The sequence below is a fragment of the Frieseomelitta varia genome, unplaced genomic scaffold, assembly GCF_011392965.1.
Source record: "Frieseomelitta varia isolate USP_RPSP 00005682 unplaced genomic scaffold, Fvar_1.2 scaffold_659, whole genome shotgun sequence".
Classification (NCBI taxonomy): Eukaryota; Metazoa; Arthropoda; class Insecta; order Hymenoptera; family Apidae; genus Frieseomelitta; species Frieseomelitta varia.
In genome coordinates, this window is record NW_025110433.1 from 399528 (window position 1) to 415930 (window position 16403).

A 16403-nucleotide genomic window follows, 5' to 3' on the forward strand; every position below is an offset into this window, starting at 1 on the left:
GTTGGTTTCACCACACGTACGCGTATACCTCCCCATAAAAGTTCTCTTGTTGGCTGTGCCCGCGTTGGCTCCGCGGCTTGGCAGAGTCCCCGCTCATCCACTTTTATTCCCATGATAACTCGCGATTGCTTATTTTCCCGCTCGATGCTACGTTGAACTAGTTTGCTTGTTTTCATCTTCCTTCGCGCGTTTAGTTCCACGAGAATCTGGCATATCGAACGATCAATATTTTTCTTTTTCTCTTTTGACGTTTCTCCTAAAAGTGAATTCTTCTCTTTGAAAAATGTAACTCTGAACGATCCAATGATGCAAGAGATCGTATATCTATCGCTTGTCCAGTATTTGTCATTAATCAATGACAAATTTTACTTCTAAAAGTACTTTCCGTAAAGATAGAGACAATCCGTTTTATTGACAATCCGTTGAACTTGACAAAATTAGAGTTGTGTATATTCGAGGAAGCAGGGAACACCACCTGCCCTTTTCAAATACGGCTCTTAACGCGGGAAAAAGGTTTACGGAAATTTTCTGGAGCCGGCCGTGACTGCGAAGAATCGAATGGGGTAATTTCGGTATAACGAGTTGAAAATTTACGACGGCAATAACCAAGTGATAATAGCCATCCGTTCCCCTTAACCCGAAGGTGTCTGTCCCCGGTTAGGTAAGAGCACAGGTTCCGGCCGCTTCACGCTGCGTTTACTCTTATTTCTCTCATCCTTTCCCCTGATTCCCCAAATCCGAGGGACTGCCGCAACCTTGCAAGGTTTCTCTTCTCATCTCTTGCGATCTTCAGTTGCTCGGTGAACTTTGAACAAGTTAAACCTTCGTTTCTTCAGTTGGAATCATTGCAAGCGAGAATTCGAGGCGTGAATTTTTTTTTTTAGTATTCTTATGAAACTTTTTAATTCACGAGTCGTCACGTGTCCTTCGTTGGGTGTTTTTCACGTAAGTGCAACCAATTTGATTTTTTTATTTCTGACGCGAACAACGTGCTCTTACGAAACCATCTTCCGGTTCAGTTCGAAAGCTGGTACCAGCCAGCTTGATTCGCCGATAAACGGACTGGTTCACTGATGACGAGACTGGTCCATACTCTTCGTTGCCAGTCAAAGGAAGAAAGAGGATCGAGTGCCTGAATCTGCTCACAGATGTCGGCACGCTGAGATCTTTCTCATACGTCGACCAACAATATATTCGTTCCTCGTGGTTTATTTAGTAACCGTATTGATTCCCTTACTATCTTCGCCATATCTTTTTATACGTGGACAAAAATGATTCGCATGGGAAGCACGATTCGCACCATCTATTCTCCAGCAGATCTCACAGAGAGATTTTTTTCCATGGTTATTTCAGATAAACGTAATATATCAATAATTCTCTCTGTTTAACCATTACGTAGTTCCGGCGTCGTATATATATTTACAAGCTGTTGAAACAAATTCGATCGGCTCTCAAGTCAGAATCGTTCTAGTTCAGCAAACGTCGCTCATGTCTGACTTCGATGCACTAATTCAATCCATTTATGATTTTCCACGCCGATTATTTGTTCTTTGTGTGCTGCCCGTTTTGTTCGCCATTCGATCCCATTACCCCTTACAGGTCTACCAATCATGATAAACCTTATATCAATTTATCTAGTTATCCATTCGCGGCCGTGGCTAGCCGTTTTCTTTCCACGTTGCAAAACACCAGCTGAGCTAAGCGCGCTATAAGCAGGACTCCATGAATAATGCATGGCTCAATTTTATAGATGCAGGTGCTCTCCCGGGCATTTGCCCGGTGAAACCGCCGAGATTCCCTGGCACCTTACGCGGGACATTTGCGTTACATAGGTTAGGAAATTCCGGCATAGTTGGCTGGCTCTCGCGAAACCCTCGGCATGCGAGTGCGCATCGGTGTCGTTTACTGCCGAACATCACGAAACGCTTCGTAAACATGCATGACTTTCGACGTCGAAAGCCTCTTCTCGAGGTACGAATGCTCTCCCCCCCTTGATTTGTTGCGTCGACGATTTTCGTTAAATGTCCCTAGCCCACCTGTCGAGTCGCGTGATAGCAATCCAAAGTCTTGCGTAATTACTTGTCTTTGTCTTTCAGTATTCGAAATGTCGACGCGCGTCCGAATCCACGATAATTGCTGTCTGCGTTGCGGAAAGGTGAGAGAAATAATCGAGGTGAATCGAAGAAGTCGTTAGTTTCGGTTAGTTGCCCGAAATGCAATCGTTGATTTGGCAAATCGTTCGTCCCGACGATCGGCGCTATTGCCTCGGGGAAAATTGTGTTAGTAAATATTATTCCAGATGATACGTTGTTAGTTAACGCAAATAGAGTCCACAATTTCGTTAGCAATTAACGGTTTGCGGACATGAATCGTGTTTTCGCCCCATATAATTCCGTCGACGTTGAAATTTATTCCATCGCCAAGTCCGCCGATGCACCGGCACTGAACTTCGGTAATTATTGTTCATTGTCATTCCTACCTAGCATTCACGCATGCATGCACGCGCTCGCGAGTGCACATAAGCGTTCATTGATTAGCATTCCTCCTTTTCTTCTTCTGCTTTTTTTTTTTTTTTTTTTTTTTCTTAAATCGATTCGCCGAGCAGATAAAATTAGAACCGATTCCAGAAGAATGGTCCGTGGATCCGCGGTCTGTGATCAAACTAATTAGCTGACTGGAAGAAAGAAACGTCGACTACCAACTTACGCGTTATTTCGCGGGGCCTCGGTTTATCCTGCGAAACGCATTACCATTCGAAAAAAGCGTAATATTTCTCGTGGCCGAGATCCATGAAACGCCATCGCGATCTCATAAAATTAACACGCGATGAAGTTGTAATTCAGAAGTTCCAGCCACCGTAACGTTTCGGGAAGCAACACCGAATCTTAGATACGACGAGAAAGCTTCGAATGATTCGCAATGGTTCTGTTTCAAAATTACATTCAAAACAAAATTCCGATCGATCGTTGGTTACCCGATTAATTATCAATATTCGTCGTGGATCTTCGAGCGTGGATCCATATACGAATTGGCAAGAGAAAACTTATCGGCACGACGGGTCGATGCTTTTAATGTGTGAGATAATTGCGATCCCTTTGCGCGAAAAGATTTATGATATCGAGTTCCTCCGACTCTGGCTGTTCTGCCTCGTCCCTTTCCCCGTTTCTCACCCTTGCGAATAAGCACGCAGCGGTGCAGTTATACATAGGTGTGAGGCTTCCGTTATTGCGTACACGTGTACGTGCACGAGCGCCACATTTCTTATGTAATCCAAGTACCGACACGAATGCTTAGCGCACGAACAAAGTACCACAGCGAAGAAACCGCACTACCGTCGAATTAATCGCGCGAAATATCTACGTAAATGGCCAATAACCCGTGCGCGTAATGAGAAATTAAAATGGCCCTTGCTCCGCTCCCTGCCTCGTTTTATTTCTCCTTTCTCTCTCTCTCTCTTCTCTCTCTTCATCTTTTTTTTCATACTATCTGACTAATTGAAGGCACAGATTTATAGACTGGCCATCATTTGTTCGTCGGGGCACGTGGCCGCGTTTTATCTCGCGAAAATTTATCGCGTATTAGCGTGCGTCCTTTAGTAAATACTTTTGCTTCTTAAGAGTTATCTCAAGAGCCTTTTTTTTTTTATCGTTTTGGCTAAAATCATCTTGTTATATGACAGCGTGTAATAATTTATTCAGTGTGGTTACAATTAAATTTTAATAGTAAAACTGAACTCCGGTTTTGGTCAACTTGCAGAATGAGGTAGCCTTATTTAAAGATTTTGATGAGATTTGTTTACACTACAGTATATTATTTATCAAATTTTAATACACACTACAGTGTATTATTTTACTCAAATTGAAAAAAATTAGCAACCGGAAGCTCGATATTTATTATTTTTAACTGGAGCTCGGTTAAGATCTTATATTTAACATAAAATAAATTTTCTAGTGAGAGAGTGATAAATTTTCTATTGAAACGTACTAAAGAACGCGCGAGGGTAGATTCAACACAACCTCTCGACGTTTGTAACTCTTTCCCTTTCCTCGATATGTGAGAAAGATAAAAAAACAAAAAAAAAAAAAAAAAGAAGAAAGAGTGTCCAAAAAGATACCATGTGGCAGGCGTTACAGTTTTTAATCTGCGGGCGTGCTAGTTGGGGTCGTGGCGATCAGCATATATTCTCATCTGGAAAACGCGTTTCGTTCTAGCCCGCGTAGTGTCAGACGCCAGAGATTGGTGTCCGAAGCGATGGCGGCTTCGTGAGATATTCAAAAAGAGATGGAACCCAGAGGGGCAAGAAAGGAGGAGCGTCGAGGAAATGACGCGAGGGCGAAAGGTAAAAAAAGGAGAAGACGAACGAACGCCGTGTACAGCGGAACAGAGAGGGTGGAAGTCGACGCGGAGGAGGGCGTAGGAACGGTGACGATGATGGATGAGTCCACAGAAATCCTATGTCCGTTTGCTTTTTGGGCCGCCGCCATGAACGGCCCGAGACACACAACCATGGACGATACCGCTGCTAGAATACAGGGCTCCTCCACCACGGTATAAATTAAACCACGAAATTTGGGGAAATTGGGGCGAGAAGGGCCTGAATCGAAGATCTTGTTAGACGTTTCTGAGATTGTGGGAAAAATTATGGAAATTCATGACGGAGAATTTAGTAGGTACAGGTTAGGAACTAGAGTCCTGGATGTTGCAGAACTACTACTATACTAGTTATCACAGATTACTAATATTTATTATGTTATTATGCGCTTGAAGAACTCCATGTATGACTAAAAAATAACAAATGCACATAAAATAATGTAGGAAGGGAAATAGAAGTGAATAAAAGTTCGGAGTGGTCTCACAGACCATTACTGATAAGATAATACTTGACACGTTAAAGCACTCACTTTTTTCGAATTTTCTATCGTAAGTTTCAAGATTTCGTAGTTATCTTTAATCGTTCTTATTCCATTTCTTATAATTACTTCTATTTTTTATAGTTCCTTTCCTTTCTGTTGACACTTAAGATTCTTCTGTAACTCGAAACGTGAACGAAAGGGATGAATGAAAAGGTGACCGCAAACAGAACAACAGGCTAATCCAAATGATATCATTTTGTACAAATGCATTCTCAGTCCATTTTCGCTGCCAATGTCGACCATCCAATGTCGTTCCTCAGTTTCTTTCAAATTCCGTCTCCTTGTCCTTCCGTCTTTTGTCTGTTCGTCTGCGGCTGAAAGACAAAAAAAAAAAACCTCCTATCAGATACTCTCTGCCTTCCCTTGGAAGCTTCTAAGTCCCCTTTATGAGTGTCAGTTGACTTGACGTTCTTATTACGGCGGCAACTCTGTTGAATTCCTTTTTCTTTCGTCTTTTGCGAGACTTCTTGGTCCAGGTGGCTGTTTCAGGCTTAGGACACTTCCACTTCGCGATGTCTAGATTCCCTGGACGAGAATAATCGTGGCCAGTTGGCTCTTTCCCTACACCGGAAACTCATGTTGCTCCAATCGATAGGACAAGTGATTCTTTTTCGTCATCTCCTCATCGACGACTATCAAGAACATAGAGGGCATTTGTGGCTTTCTTTTTAGATCAGAGATCCAGGAAGTTCGCGAAGCTTGGAACGGGTGATCTCGCTGTACATATATAAACGACGAAATTCCTCAACGAAGTTTGTCTTGACTACGTGGCGCGACCCCTAGCGTTGGAGGCCCACGCTCGGCCTGCCCGGTCCCTTTTGCCAGGCAAAAAAGCGAACGCTTCTCCCCATTCGGGTGAAGAAAGTTCAACGAAAACAGCGTGACATAAAGCAGCCTAGGACGGAAATGCAAAAAGCAAGACGGATTGCTGTGCTTAAAATATATGGAGAGTCAGACAGACACGAGTTGGGGACCCGGGAGGAAGTTCGATCCACGTGTTAGGGATTAAAGAGACGGTGGTGAACTGTTTCGATGCAAACGTTCAGGAGTTTCTATACTTTCCTTCAAACTTAAGGCCAATGGCCATCGAGGTGACGATCGTTTCATTCGTCGATGTATTCGCGCCTTTCAATCGTCGACATACCGACGAATCGAACGAAAGTAGCTGAATCTCCGAAATACCCGTTCTGGTAGGTTTTCCAACGCGGTTCACCGGATTCCACGCAATTAATCTGAACCTCTGTCAGCGACGTCGACCGGTCATATAATCCGAGAGGCTCTCGTGTAGCAAGAGCTTGGTTGTAGGAAGGCTGAGAGAAAGAGAGAGGGGGCGAGCGATAAAATTAATGGGATATCTAGGGTATCTAATCGAAGAGCGTTTCAAGGCCTGGCCTTAAGGTGGCCACGTAAAGCTTAGCTTAATTGGGCAGCGAGTGGTGGCCGCGCCTTATTAGCGGGTTACAACATCCGGCTAGCTGTTCATCTGAAAAGTCCTGCATGTATCCTGCGGCGGGTCTGAAAGACCCAGTCGGTCCGCAGACGAAGAGAAAGAAAAAGAGAGACAGAGGCGGATGAAAGAGGAAAGACAGAGAAAGAGACAGAGAGAAACGGAGAAGCGGAGCAACTAGCCTATAATAAGCCGTACGGTTGTGTACGTTCTGTTCTGTTCCGTTCCTTTCCTTCATGCTGCGCCAGTGAAGGCAGACCCATAAATCTCTCGGGCATACTCCAGGGGACATTTGATCCTTGCGTAACCCAACGCCGTTAATTTATTGCCCCGCGTTTAAAGTCACCTCCGTCCGCGAGAGAGCAACGGCTACGCCGCCATCAGAACGCCGGTTCAGCATAAACCGACGGTTCTGGCCAGCTTTTCTTGTTATCGACCTCTTTAACACGTCTTACACCGTGCTCCGTTCGCGCGATCCATTCTTCGATCGAGAGTAAAAAAAACAAAAAAAAAAAAAAAAAAAAAAAATACACCTGTGTTCGTGCGTAGGACTTCTCGGTGGATATATTGGGATCGAAAGCCTAGAAACATCCGAAATCTGACGTGTGGTTGTTTCAGCTGTTCGACGTTCTTCCTCCTCGCGGTATTCGGCGAAGAAAGAAAATCTCACACCCTCGGTACTCGCGCTTTCCCACGACGCGCTCGCACAATGAAAACGCCATTAAATTCTTTTTAGCCGGCAAGAATGTATACCGGTGATTAATTTGCCGGCGATTCTGCACGCAGATAACGCTTTCACACCGTTCCAAGGACTCGCGGTTGCGCGACTAGAATCCAACCGTTCGGTACTGCTCGCCAAGCAATTTGACGTCTTCCTTCAGAGGGACAGGGGAAAGAAGGGGAAATATTCGTCGAACACTTACGTGTTCTAATTCTATTTTCGACAATCTTGACTTTTATGGACCACCTGTTTGCTGAATTGGAATTACCAATTCGGTTGTTGTAATTTGTCACGTGGCCGCCAATGCGTGCCCATTCCATATTTCATTATCTGTAGCACGCGATCTGCCCGATACGTTTCACCATTGCCTCGATGTATTTTCTTTATCCTTGCAGGCTGAAAATTCGAATAGCTTGTTTCCGATAAGTTCTGCAGTTTACAAGCCGATTAAAGTTTTCTATTCACGTAGGGTATCGAACGCCTGTTTAATTAAGCCCGTATGCTCGGCCGGCGAGAAAAACGTCCGACGTCTAATTCAGCGGGCGGACGAGGATAATCGAGGTTCAAGTCTTCGCCGCTGGAATCGATTGACTTCGAATCAAACAGCTGCATACGTAAGTTGAGGGGATATTGCCAATATCCTTGCGCTACCTTGTTATTAGGATAATAGTCACTCGCGGCCACTTTAACGTTAGTGTCCATTTCTGGCCGTAGCGTTTGCATGACATTATAACGTATACCTATTTTTAGACACAATTCCAAGGTGTTACTTCTAAATAAAAATACTCTTAAATAAGAGTTTCAATTCAAATTTTTCTCGACTCTTTTTACGAGTATGTTCTCCAATCTAGATCGAAAGATTCTATGTTAATAGGTTAATCGGGATAATTGGAACGATTATTCTTAAAGTGTAGTCGTTCTAGAAATTTCATTGAAAAAATTTCATCCAATCCACTTGGTTCTTTCCTATGGCATTCATTCGCATTCGCGCGAACGTTCAAGGCTCGGTTTGCAAATTAGGCAATAGGACCGTTATCGATAAAGAGGCGCAAACTAATCGGCACGGGCCAGTCGAAGCGTGACTCGACACCGTTCCATTATTCCGTGAACGCTTTGATGATCTTCTGGGTTAGACCGTGTAGACGGTCTTTAAGAGGCACCTTCATTAACCGGCTGACGAATGAACATTAATAAGCCAGCTTTCCAAGCGGAGGCGCGTTCGCCCGCGACTCATCAGCCTCTTTGATGAAACCCGAGATCTATGTTTATCCCGGGTTTATCCTTTGATTGGCTAGGACTCCAATTTTGCGGTTTTGAACACGGAACGGCGTACAAACTCGCCGTTGATTGCCCCCAAACGCGACCGGTTTGTAAACTGGACATCAAAGCACGCGTAAATGTTAGAATGTTTAATTCTAATGTATTTTTAAAAGCCGCAGTTTATTCCGAGACAGTTCGAAACGCGAGATGAGCTTCAGCAAAAACTCGAGGCTCGGAGATGCAGAGTAATCGTTCGCCAACAGGCAGAGACTCGAGGGAAGCTAGGCGAAATGGTTAAAAGTTATAAGAAAACGCTAGAGATTGGTATGTTGTTAATTTGAGAGCGTAGCCCCGGGGTGAGGGAGGAAGAAAGACAAAGAAGGAAGAGGAGTGGGGGCATGTTCCCAGAGTTTCTCTCCGTCCCTTGGCGCTGCTCTTCGTCCGCTCGAGCTCAGCTTGGAACCCTCGAAGAGAAGAGCAGCATCTCCTCTTTCTCTCTCCGTGGCTGTGGAGGAGAGTCGCCATCCGTCTTCATCGGCCGACAGCACGACGGGCGGCGTTTGCCTCGAATGCTCACCAAGGAGTTTTCTTCTTCTTCTTCTTCTACTCCTCCTCCTTCTCAACCTCCACCCCCCTTCTGCTCCTTCTCTTCCCTCTGCTGCCGGTGCTGCTGCTGCTGCTGCTGCTCATCCCTTCGCCCCCTCTTCCTTTTTTCCCTCCCTCGTACCGCACTGAAATATTCTCGTTTTGCCCTCTTGCACTCGTGTGGCAACAGCTAACCTAACCCTTTGAGATTATGCCTGGACGAGAGAGAGAGAAAGAGTGCATATACATACGCGCGTACTTACATGGCCGCCACCACGCAGACACGGACACGCGGTCAGAGACGTTGGGTCCATGTAGAGTCCAGCTGGTTCTCTCTGTTTGCCCGCGCTTTTCCCTTTCCCTTGCTCCCTTGGCAAGTACAATTAATATTCTTGTTCGGGATTCGTGTACCGCCACACCGAGCGCAGATCATGTCACGGATATCTGTAAGGTATCTATCATACGCGGAACTGCGCCTACGAACAGGCGGCCAAGAGCTTTTTCTTCGTTGGACGGACATTTTTGTTTCGTCCCGACGCCCCGTAAAAACTTTCCCCGCGTGCTGAAGCAGGTTGCAGGCTGTTCATTAAATATCTCGGATTGTGGCCTCGAGCTCTCTCTCTCTCTCTCTTTCTCTGTGTTAGAGTATACGCGCCGGCTAACGAAGACTCTACGTCTCCATGGTCCTCTTTTCGTATACCATAGCAATTTCGAGTGGATCGGAATGTCGACGAATCGATAGAATTCGAGGACTCTTTTATTTATTCTTCTATTTTCTTCTTCTAGTTTCCTTTTCTAGTTTTTTCTCTGGTAGAACAAATATTGATAGAACACAATGTTGTTCTCATATTGATGGTGGAAATTATTCTGACGAGATCGCAATAATGTAGTAAAGAATATTAATTCCAATGATCGAACCGCGACTCATTTCAGCGAGAAACCAATGTTTCTCGGAACGACATCGAAATTAGAACGCGCGTATAATGCTCCACTCTACGAAGCAGCTTTGAAATCAGAGTACGCTTCCAAGGGTAATGTGCACACGCGTTTCTGTGAAATATTATATCCAGGCTCTCTGTAGAAAGAAGTAAAAGCGAAACAGAAAAAAACGTAGAGAGAAAAAGGTCACCAAGGGTTCACGGTTACACGCGACATGTGTCTGATTCTACAATCAAAGACACGAGTTGGTCTACATCCAACCTCTCTTCGAAAAACAGGCTAAGAAAGTCGCGAAGAAAACCGAAGCGTAGCCTCGATTCACGCCAGATCTCTGACGCGTATATGCGTGCATATATATATTCGTAGCCAGGGGGGAAAAGGAGAAGAAACACGAGACTAACGAGGGAATCTGTACGGTGATTTCCATGTTTCAGAGAGGAAACGAGGCCGGCAAACGTACACCCGATACCAAACCCTCGAGCTGGAGAAGGAGTTCCACTTCAACCGATACCTGACCAGGCGGCGGCGTATCGAGATCGCGCACGCACTCTGCCTGACGGAACGGCAAATCAAAATCTGGTTCCAAAACAGACGAATGAAATGGAAGAAGGAGAACAAGACGAAGGGCGAGCCAGGCTCGGTGGATGGCGACACCGAGATCTCGCCGCAGACGTCGCCGCAGGGTTGAGAGATCCCCGAAGAGTGGAACTTCCAAAGAGGTCTCATCTCTCTCAGGGTCGTTAATACCTTGTTTCCAGCACTACCTCCTCCCCCTATACACACACACACACACACACACACACACACACACACACACACACACAGAGACACACACATATACACGTATACACATCTGCCCCAACCAGCCCCGTCAGACCCCATGCCAGCCCCGATACATCTCCAAATATCAAACCCCCAAATCGCCCACACGCCCGCCCCCTGCCCCAGTCCACCACCACCCCCACTCATACAGCAATGACGCTTATTTTGTCGTGTTAATCAAGTTGCTCGTACCAAAAAAGGAGAGGACAACGTTAAGAGGGATAAACGGGATAGAGATGAATGTGGAAGAGAAATGAACGTGGCCGACACGGTGTGGATGGAAGTGAAGACGTGAACAGGACGATGACAAAGAGACGAAGGGATAAGGAGCGAGATTGCGCGCGCGAGCGAGAATCGGAGAGAGAGACAGGGAAGGGAATGCGAGGTAAGACGAGGAGGATCGGAGAGGGACACGGACACGGAGAAAAAAAAAGAAGGAAAGGAAAAGAAAAGGAACCGGACACACGAATGAGTCGGATGAAGATTTATAGGGACGCGCGATCTTCTAATAATCACGTAGTGGAATGTAGAAGAAATCGGAGAGAAAGAGAGGATTGGATCGGAGGAAAACTGGATCACATGCTAATCAGAACCGCGTTAACCTCTATTACATTTAATGGAATGTAATTGTACTAAAGCCTATAATGATAGAGATAATTTGGCAGAGAAAGAGAGAAAGAGAGAGGAGAGAGAGTGGAAAAATGACAAAAAGAATGTATGAGATTGTATGAAAAAGAGAGCAAGAGTGAGAGACTAAGAAAGAAACAAATACACGTACTTCAAAATTCGAGTGTCGTGAAAGTTTGGCAGGATGAACGGATCGGTCTTTGTAATTGTATAGTAGAGTATGAATGTGCCCCTGTGAAAGAATGTAAAGTGATTGATATATATATATATATATATATATATATGATATATATAAAAGGAGTAAAGTGAAAATGTGAAATATGCAAAATTCTGCCGAGAGAGAATGAGAATGAAGAGCGAACGAGCGATAGGATCGCCCGGATCGAGCGATGATGAATCTTTTCGTGGAGTAAACGTTGTATTCGCGTGGAAAAAAAAAAATGATCCTTTAGGAAAGCGTTTTATTATTTATTCTCTTACACGTCGTACACGCGTAGAGTCCGTAGTGCGGTTAGGTCGTAAACAGAAAAAAGAAAAAAAATGAAAACTAGCGGAAAAAGGACGGTCGTCCAGTCGTGTCTCTATTTAGCGAGTAGATGAACGGTTTAGTGTTCTTTAGAAGATCGTTTAGATAGGTTTTTTCTCTATAATACCGCGGTGGCTCAGCGAGGGTTATTTAGTAATCGCGAACGTGCCAAGTGTGATCTTCGAATGTGTGTTTCTCCAGTGCCGGGAGGATTCGACATGGAAATCGCGGAGGTGAAGAGAGAACGGAGAATGAAGAGGAGATTCCGATAAAACGACCTGCACACTTAACATTATTATCCGGCTAATGGACGAAGTTACGGAGGAAATTAAACAGAGAGCATGCGACGAAGGAAGAAAAAAAAAAAAAAATCAAGGCGATATTCGATTTACGTTGTCGTGAAACCAGTGAAATATCAGTGTGTGTGTGCGCTTGTAACGCAATCTGTTAAATTCCAGTGATTCTTTAGTGATTGATCGGATCTGTCGATATCGCCAGTAGTCTCGACCAATCACACGAATACGTCGAACGAAATACGAATACGGGGGAATCCTTTTCTCTGGACAGTGTGCTGATCGAATGAATGAAAACAGTGCTGTTTAGGAGTGCGGAGGCCTCCGGCGGAGCAGAATCAAACCGACTTGACATTTCTTCATCAGTGTCGTCGCAAGGTCAGTTAAAAAATTCTATGCTTCCTTGCACTTTTGTGTGTGTGTATATTTTTGATTATTTCTTATTTCTTTTTTTTTTCCTGTTTAAGTATTTCATCTTTTCATTGAACTCTTCTTTTTTACATTCATCGTTTCAAATTTATTCTATCGATCGTATACTGCTTGAAGAATATGTCAAAGAAATGAATCCTCTTTATTCATTCTCGTCAGGCGCGCAGCTAAAAGATTACGGGTAACACATCGCTGTGTATTGTAATTATGCATTTCTTTCGCAAGCAAAAGTATCGCGGCTACTTCAGAAAAAAGGTGTTTCCCAACAGTCGAGATCGATTATGTTAATAAAATAAATTATCTTTTTTGTCATAAATCCACATAAATCAATTTTTTTTTTTTTTTATGTTCAACGTGCAGACTAAAAGGTTTACAAAGCTCACTAACTGAATTCATTATAATATATTTAAGAAAATCGCATTAAACATTTTGTTGCAAACACCTTTCGTCAAGGTAGACGGCGCCATAAAGTATTTAAAAAAAAACGTTTCACGATTTCACATGACAGTATTCGCTGCGTTCCCCTTGTAAATATTCGAAGCAGCGGCGAAAAAAAAAAAAAAAACAACTGCTATGAGAGAGATCCTCGATAGGACCAAAATTCGAGGAATCTTCGGAGGCAAGTGACCATTGAAAATTTACTACTGCTCCGTGAGATACGAGGCCAAGTTACCAAGTGATGTAATTCGTAGCATATTTTTGGAATAGAATGCTTTCGGCATGAAACCTCTTGGCACTTTAATGGCAACTCTAGGGAATAGAGCCGTTGATTGAAAAAGTTATCCTGATCTCTCCGTAAATCGAGGCAATCCTCTTGATGATAAAAAATATTCAAAGAAAAAAGATATGAAAGATCACCCTCTGTAATTTCAATAAATAACTATGCTGTTCAAGCTCGATCAAAATTCTCATCCATTCATAGCTGGAAAAACTATTCTTCGAAGACAAAGATACAAAATCAATTCGATTTGATCTATCGATCTACGATCAATTCTAGTGAGAAGAATTTCGAGTTTCAAATTTAATACATTCGGCCCTCTGATTTCCAAAATACAGAACGATTCTATTTGAATGCTCGAGTCCATAGAATGCGTTAAGCGTGCCAAGAAGTGACCAAACGCACCATCTGTCTGGCCCGGTCGATAAAAATGCTCGGTGATCGATGACGTCGGATCGTAACACTGACGGACGACATCATCGTGTCCATCTACCGGGCCGAAGACACGTCGGAGAACTTTGCCGCGGCGAATTCTTGTGCTGTGTTGTAAAACTTAGATTGACATAATTTAGTTTATACCTTGTATACACGCAATTTAACGATATACGTAATAAACGATAATTAACGAATACGTAATAATGTATAAACGATGATGACGATGATGAAAAGACGGTATTTAAACAAAAGCGGACAGAAAAAGAAAACGATAAAAAAAAGAACAAATGAAAAAAGAATATAGATGTATATAGGAGGAAATATTCTCGGGATCTCGCAAAATCTCCTTTACATGCAGATCACACGGATTCGAAGAATGTTCCTGCGGGACGCGTTCGCGAGGTCCCGCGGATTTTCTTTTGATCCGTACTCGCGTTAACAGAAATAAAAAAGACAAAAAAAAGCAAAAAAAAAAAACAAACAAAAAGGAGAAATGATCATGGAAAAAAAGCAGGAAAAAAAATTGGAGATATATGGAACTGATATACGTAATACATGGTCCAGCTCGCGCACGCGCATCGATTGAGCACCGGCCGGCCTTTCTTTCTCGAGAGATTTATTTATGTATAACTTTTTGTCCTTGAGGAGCAACGAACTGTGAAAAACGGAAGATCGTCGACGATCGCTCGCTGTCTCTTGCGAACAGTTGTTCTTTTTTCGTGGGGGAAGCGCCGAAACCCGTACGTTTACGGTCAGGGGTCGTGATTCTAAATTGCTCCGGCAAATTGGCGTCAATTAAGCTCGATAGCCCGAGTCGAGGGGCTCCGCGTTGCTGTCGGTATGGGTTTTCGTGAAAGTTTCGAGAAAAGAGAAACACCGGCGATAAATAAACGAACCTTCGATTTTCATTTTCATCTACTTATGGCGAATTGTTGTTCAGGTTATATTTTGTCGTTCAGCTACATCCAAGTTAGATAATCGCACAATTAGAAATGGTTACCACTGCACGTCTTTCGTACCACGTTGATTATCGTAGTGAAATTTAACAAGCAAAATATCATACTTTCGTTTCGTCAACCACTAAATTCTTCATTTTCAAAACAAACGCGTAACGAATTGACGTAACGTCAGCCATGATTATTTTTATTTCACCATTTCTCCACTAGTAGCTCTGTTTGTCAATCGAGGTCAAGATCGATTTCGATTATTAGATCACTCGACTATTGTTAGTTTTCGGCTCGTACGCCATGTTGATCAGCATATTTTCTTCCACTCTTATCGAAAGTTAAAGTGTTTCGTTTTACGTTGTTGATTAGAATGTTCATGATAAATCGACCAATTTCACTGGATTTGGGCGTTTCGCAGTACGTAAGTAAGACATGTGTTGATTCTGGCTGCGTTAATCAGTGATAGCATCTATGTAGGCCAGGTAATGGCCGGCATTGAAGCATAGGGTGTGGCTATCGAGACAAAGGAAGTATTTATTATCCTTGCGTCATAGTATCAACTGTTACGACACGGTGGTCAACAGTGCCGGCGAAATTTCACGCATAAATGCCTGCTTGACAAACCGTTTTCAGAGACTTTTCGCGGGTACTAGGTTAGCTTACATTAATCGTCGTTAAACGTTTAGTTGATTGGCAAAAGCACATTCACATCGTGTTCCAATTCACATATGCTCATAACAGAAAGTTGAACCAATCGATCGGAAATATTCTTATTACGGTTCTTTGTTATCCGAGGTCCCGCTGGGCGTGTAGAAATCAGAGAAATTTTCTTGGTCTTTATTGGTAAATTTATCACCGGTATTTCTCTTGCTAGCAATCGTGACACGTAGAAAAACAGAATTGTGCAATAATCACTCGTTACTCAGTGTTTACTTACGTAGTCGTACGTCGTTTGGACACAAATGCAATTTCGGAACAGGAAAGAGGGGGGAAAAAAAAGCAAAAATCATGAATCGGTGGATATCGAGGGATTTATTATATGCCGCGAGCGATCGCCGTGAACACCAGTTTAGCTTAAAGTGAAAATTTTGTATCCATCGGATAGCGAACACTACTTATTATATAGAGTAAATATATATGTATAAATGCGGCAAAAAAAAAAGAGAGATAAGAGGGAAAAATGAATTCCTAGCGTTAACCGGAATGTGTAAAATGCAAATTATATATTTTATCTCTACTCTTATATAGTCGCGTAAAAATTAAACAGATATATGTCATTTAAACAAGAGTGAAAAAAGAAAGAAAGAGGAAAGAAACGAGAGTACCATGATTGTGTGTAGAGTTAGAACGAAGAGGCAGAGGATTAAGAACGAATGGGAAGGGAATGAAGTAAGAGAAAGATAACAATAGCAACATGTGCGTACGTACGAAGTGAGTCACTAAGCTAGCGCTTAATCGATAAGGTTAACGTCTAAAGCCTAAGTCTTAAGATGATAATTAAATAGAATTAAGGAAACGGGCATGTCGGTTGCAGCGGGCGGGGGCGGTGGTCGTGAAAAACCGAAACAAATGTCTGGTCAAAAAAGTGCTTTTGGTCGCCGTTTTATGTATGTACCATGGGCAATGCGCAATTAAGTAACTAGTGTGGGGTTTGCGATCGTGTATATAGTCAGTGTCTATTTGGGAAGCTCGCAGACACCATCTATCGGATAGAGGATTTAAAATGCTTGGTGAAAAATAA

The 16403-nt window shown here is 43.3% G+C and overlaps 1 protein-coding gene across 10 annotated transcripts in view; it reads left to right on the forward strand.

Annotated features, from left to right (window-relative positions):
- The window catches only part of LOC122534996 (homeotic protein antennapedia-like), a 158691-nt gene that overhangs the window by 139392 nt on the left and 2896 nt on the right, over positions 1-16403 (forward strand). For 9 of the 10 annotated variants that reach the window (XM_043666131.1, XM_043666132.1, XM_043666135.1 and 6 more), the window contains one exon: positions 10300-15083. In XM_043666131.1, the coding sequence (XP_043522066.1) occupies positions 10300-10553 (254 nt within the window). In that variant the 3' untranslated portion in view covers positions 10554-15083. The remainder of the gene's footprint in view (positions 1-10299; positions 15084-16403) is intronic. The other variant, XM_043666138.1, reaches the window with a different exon arrangement.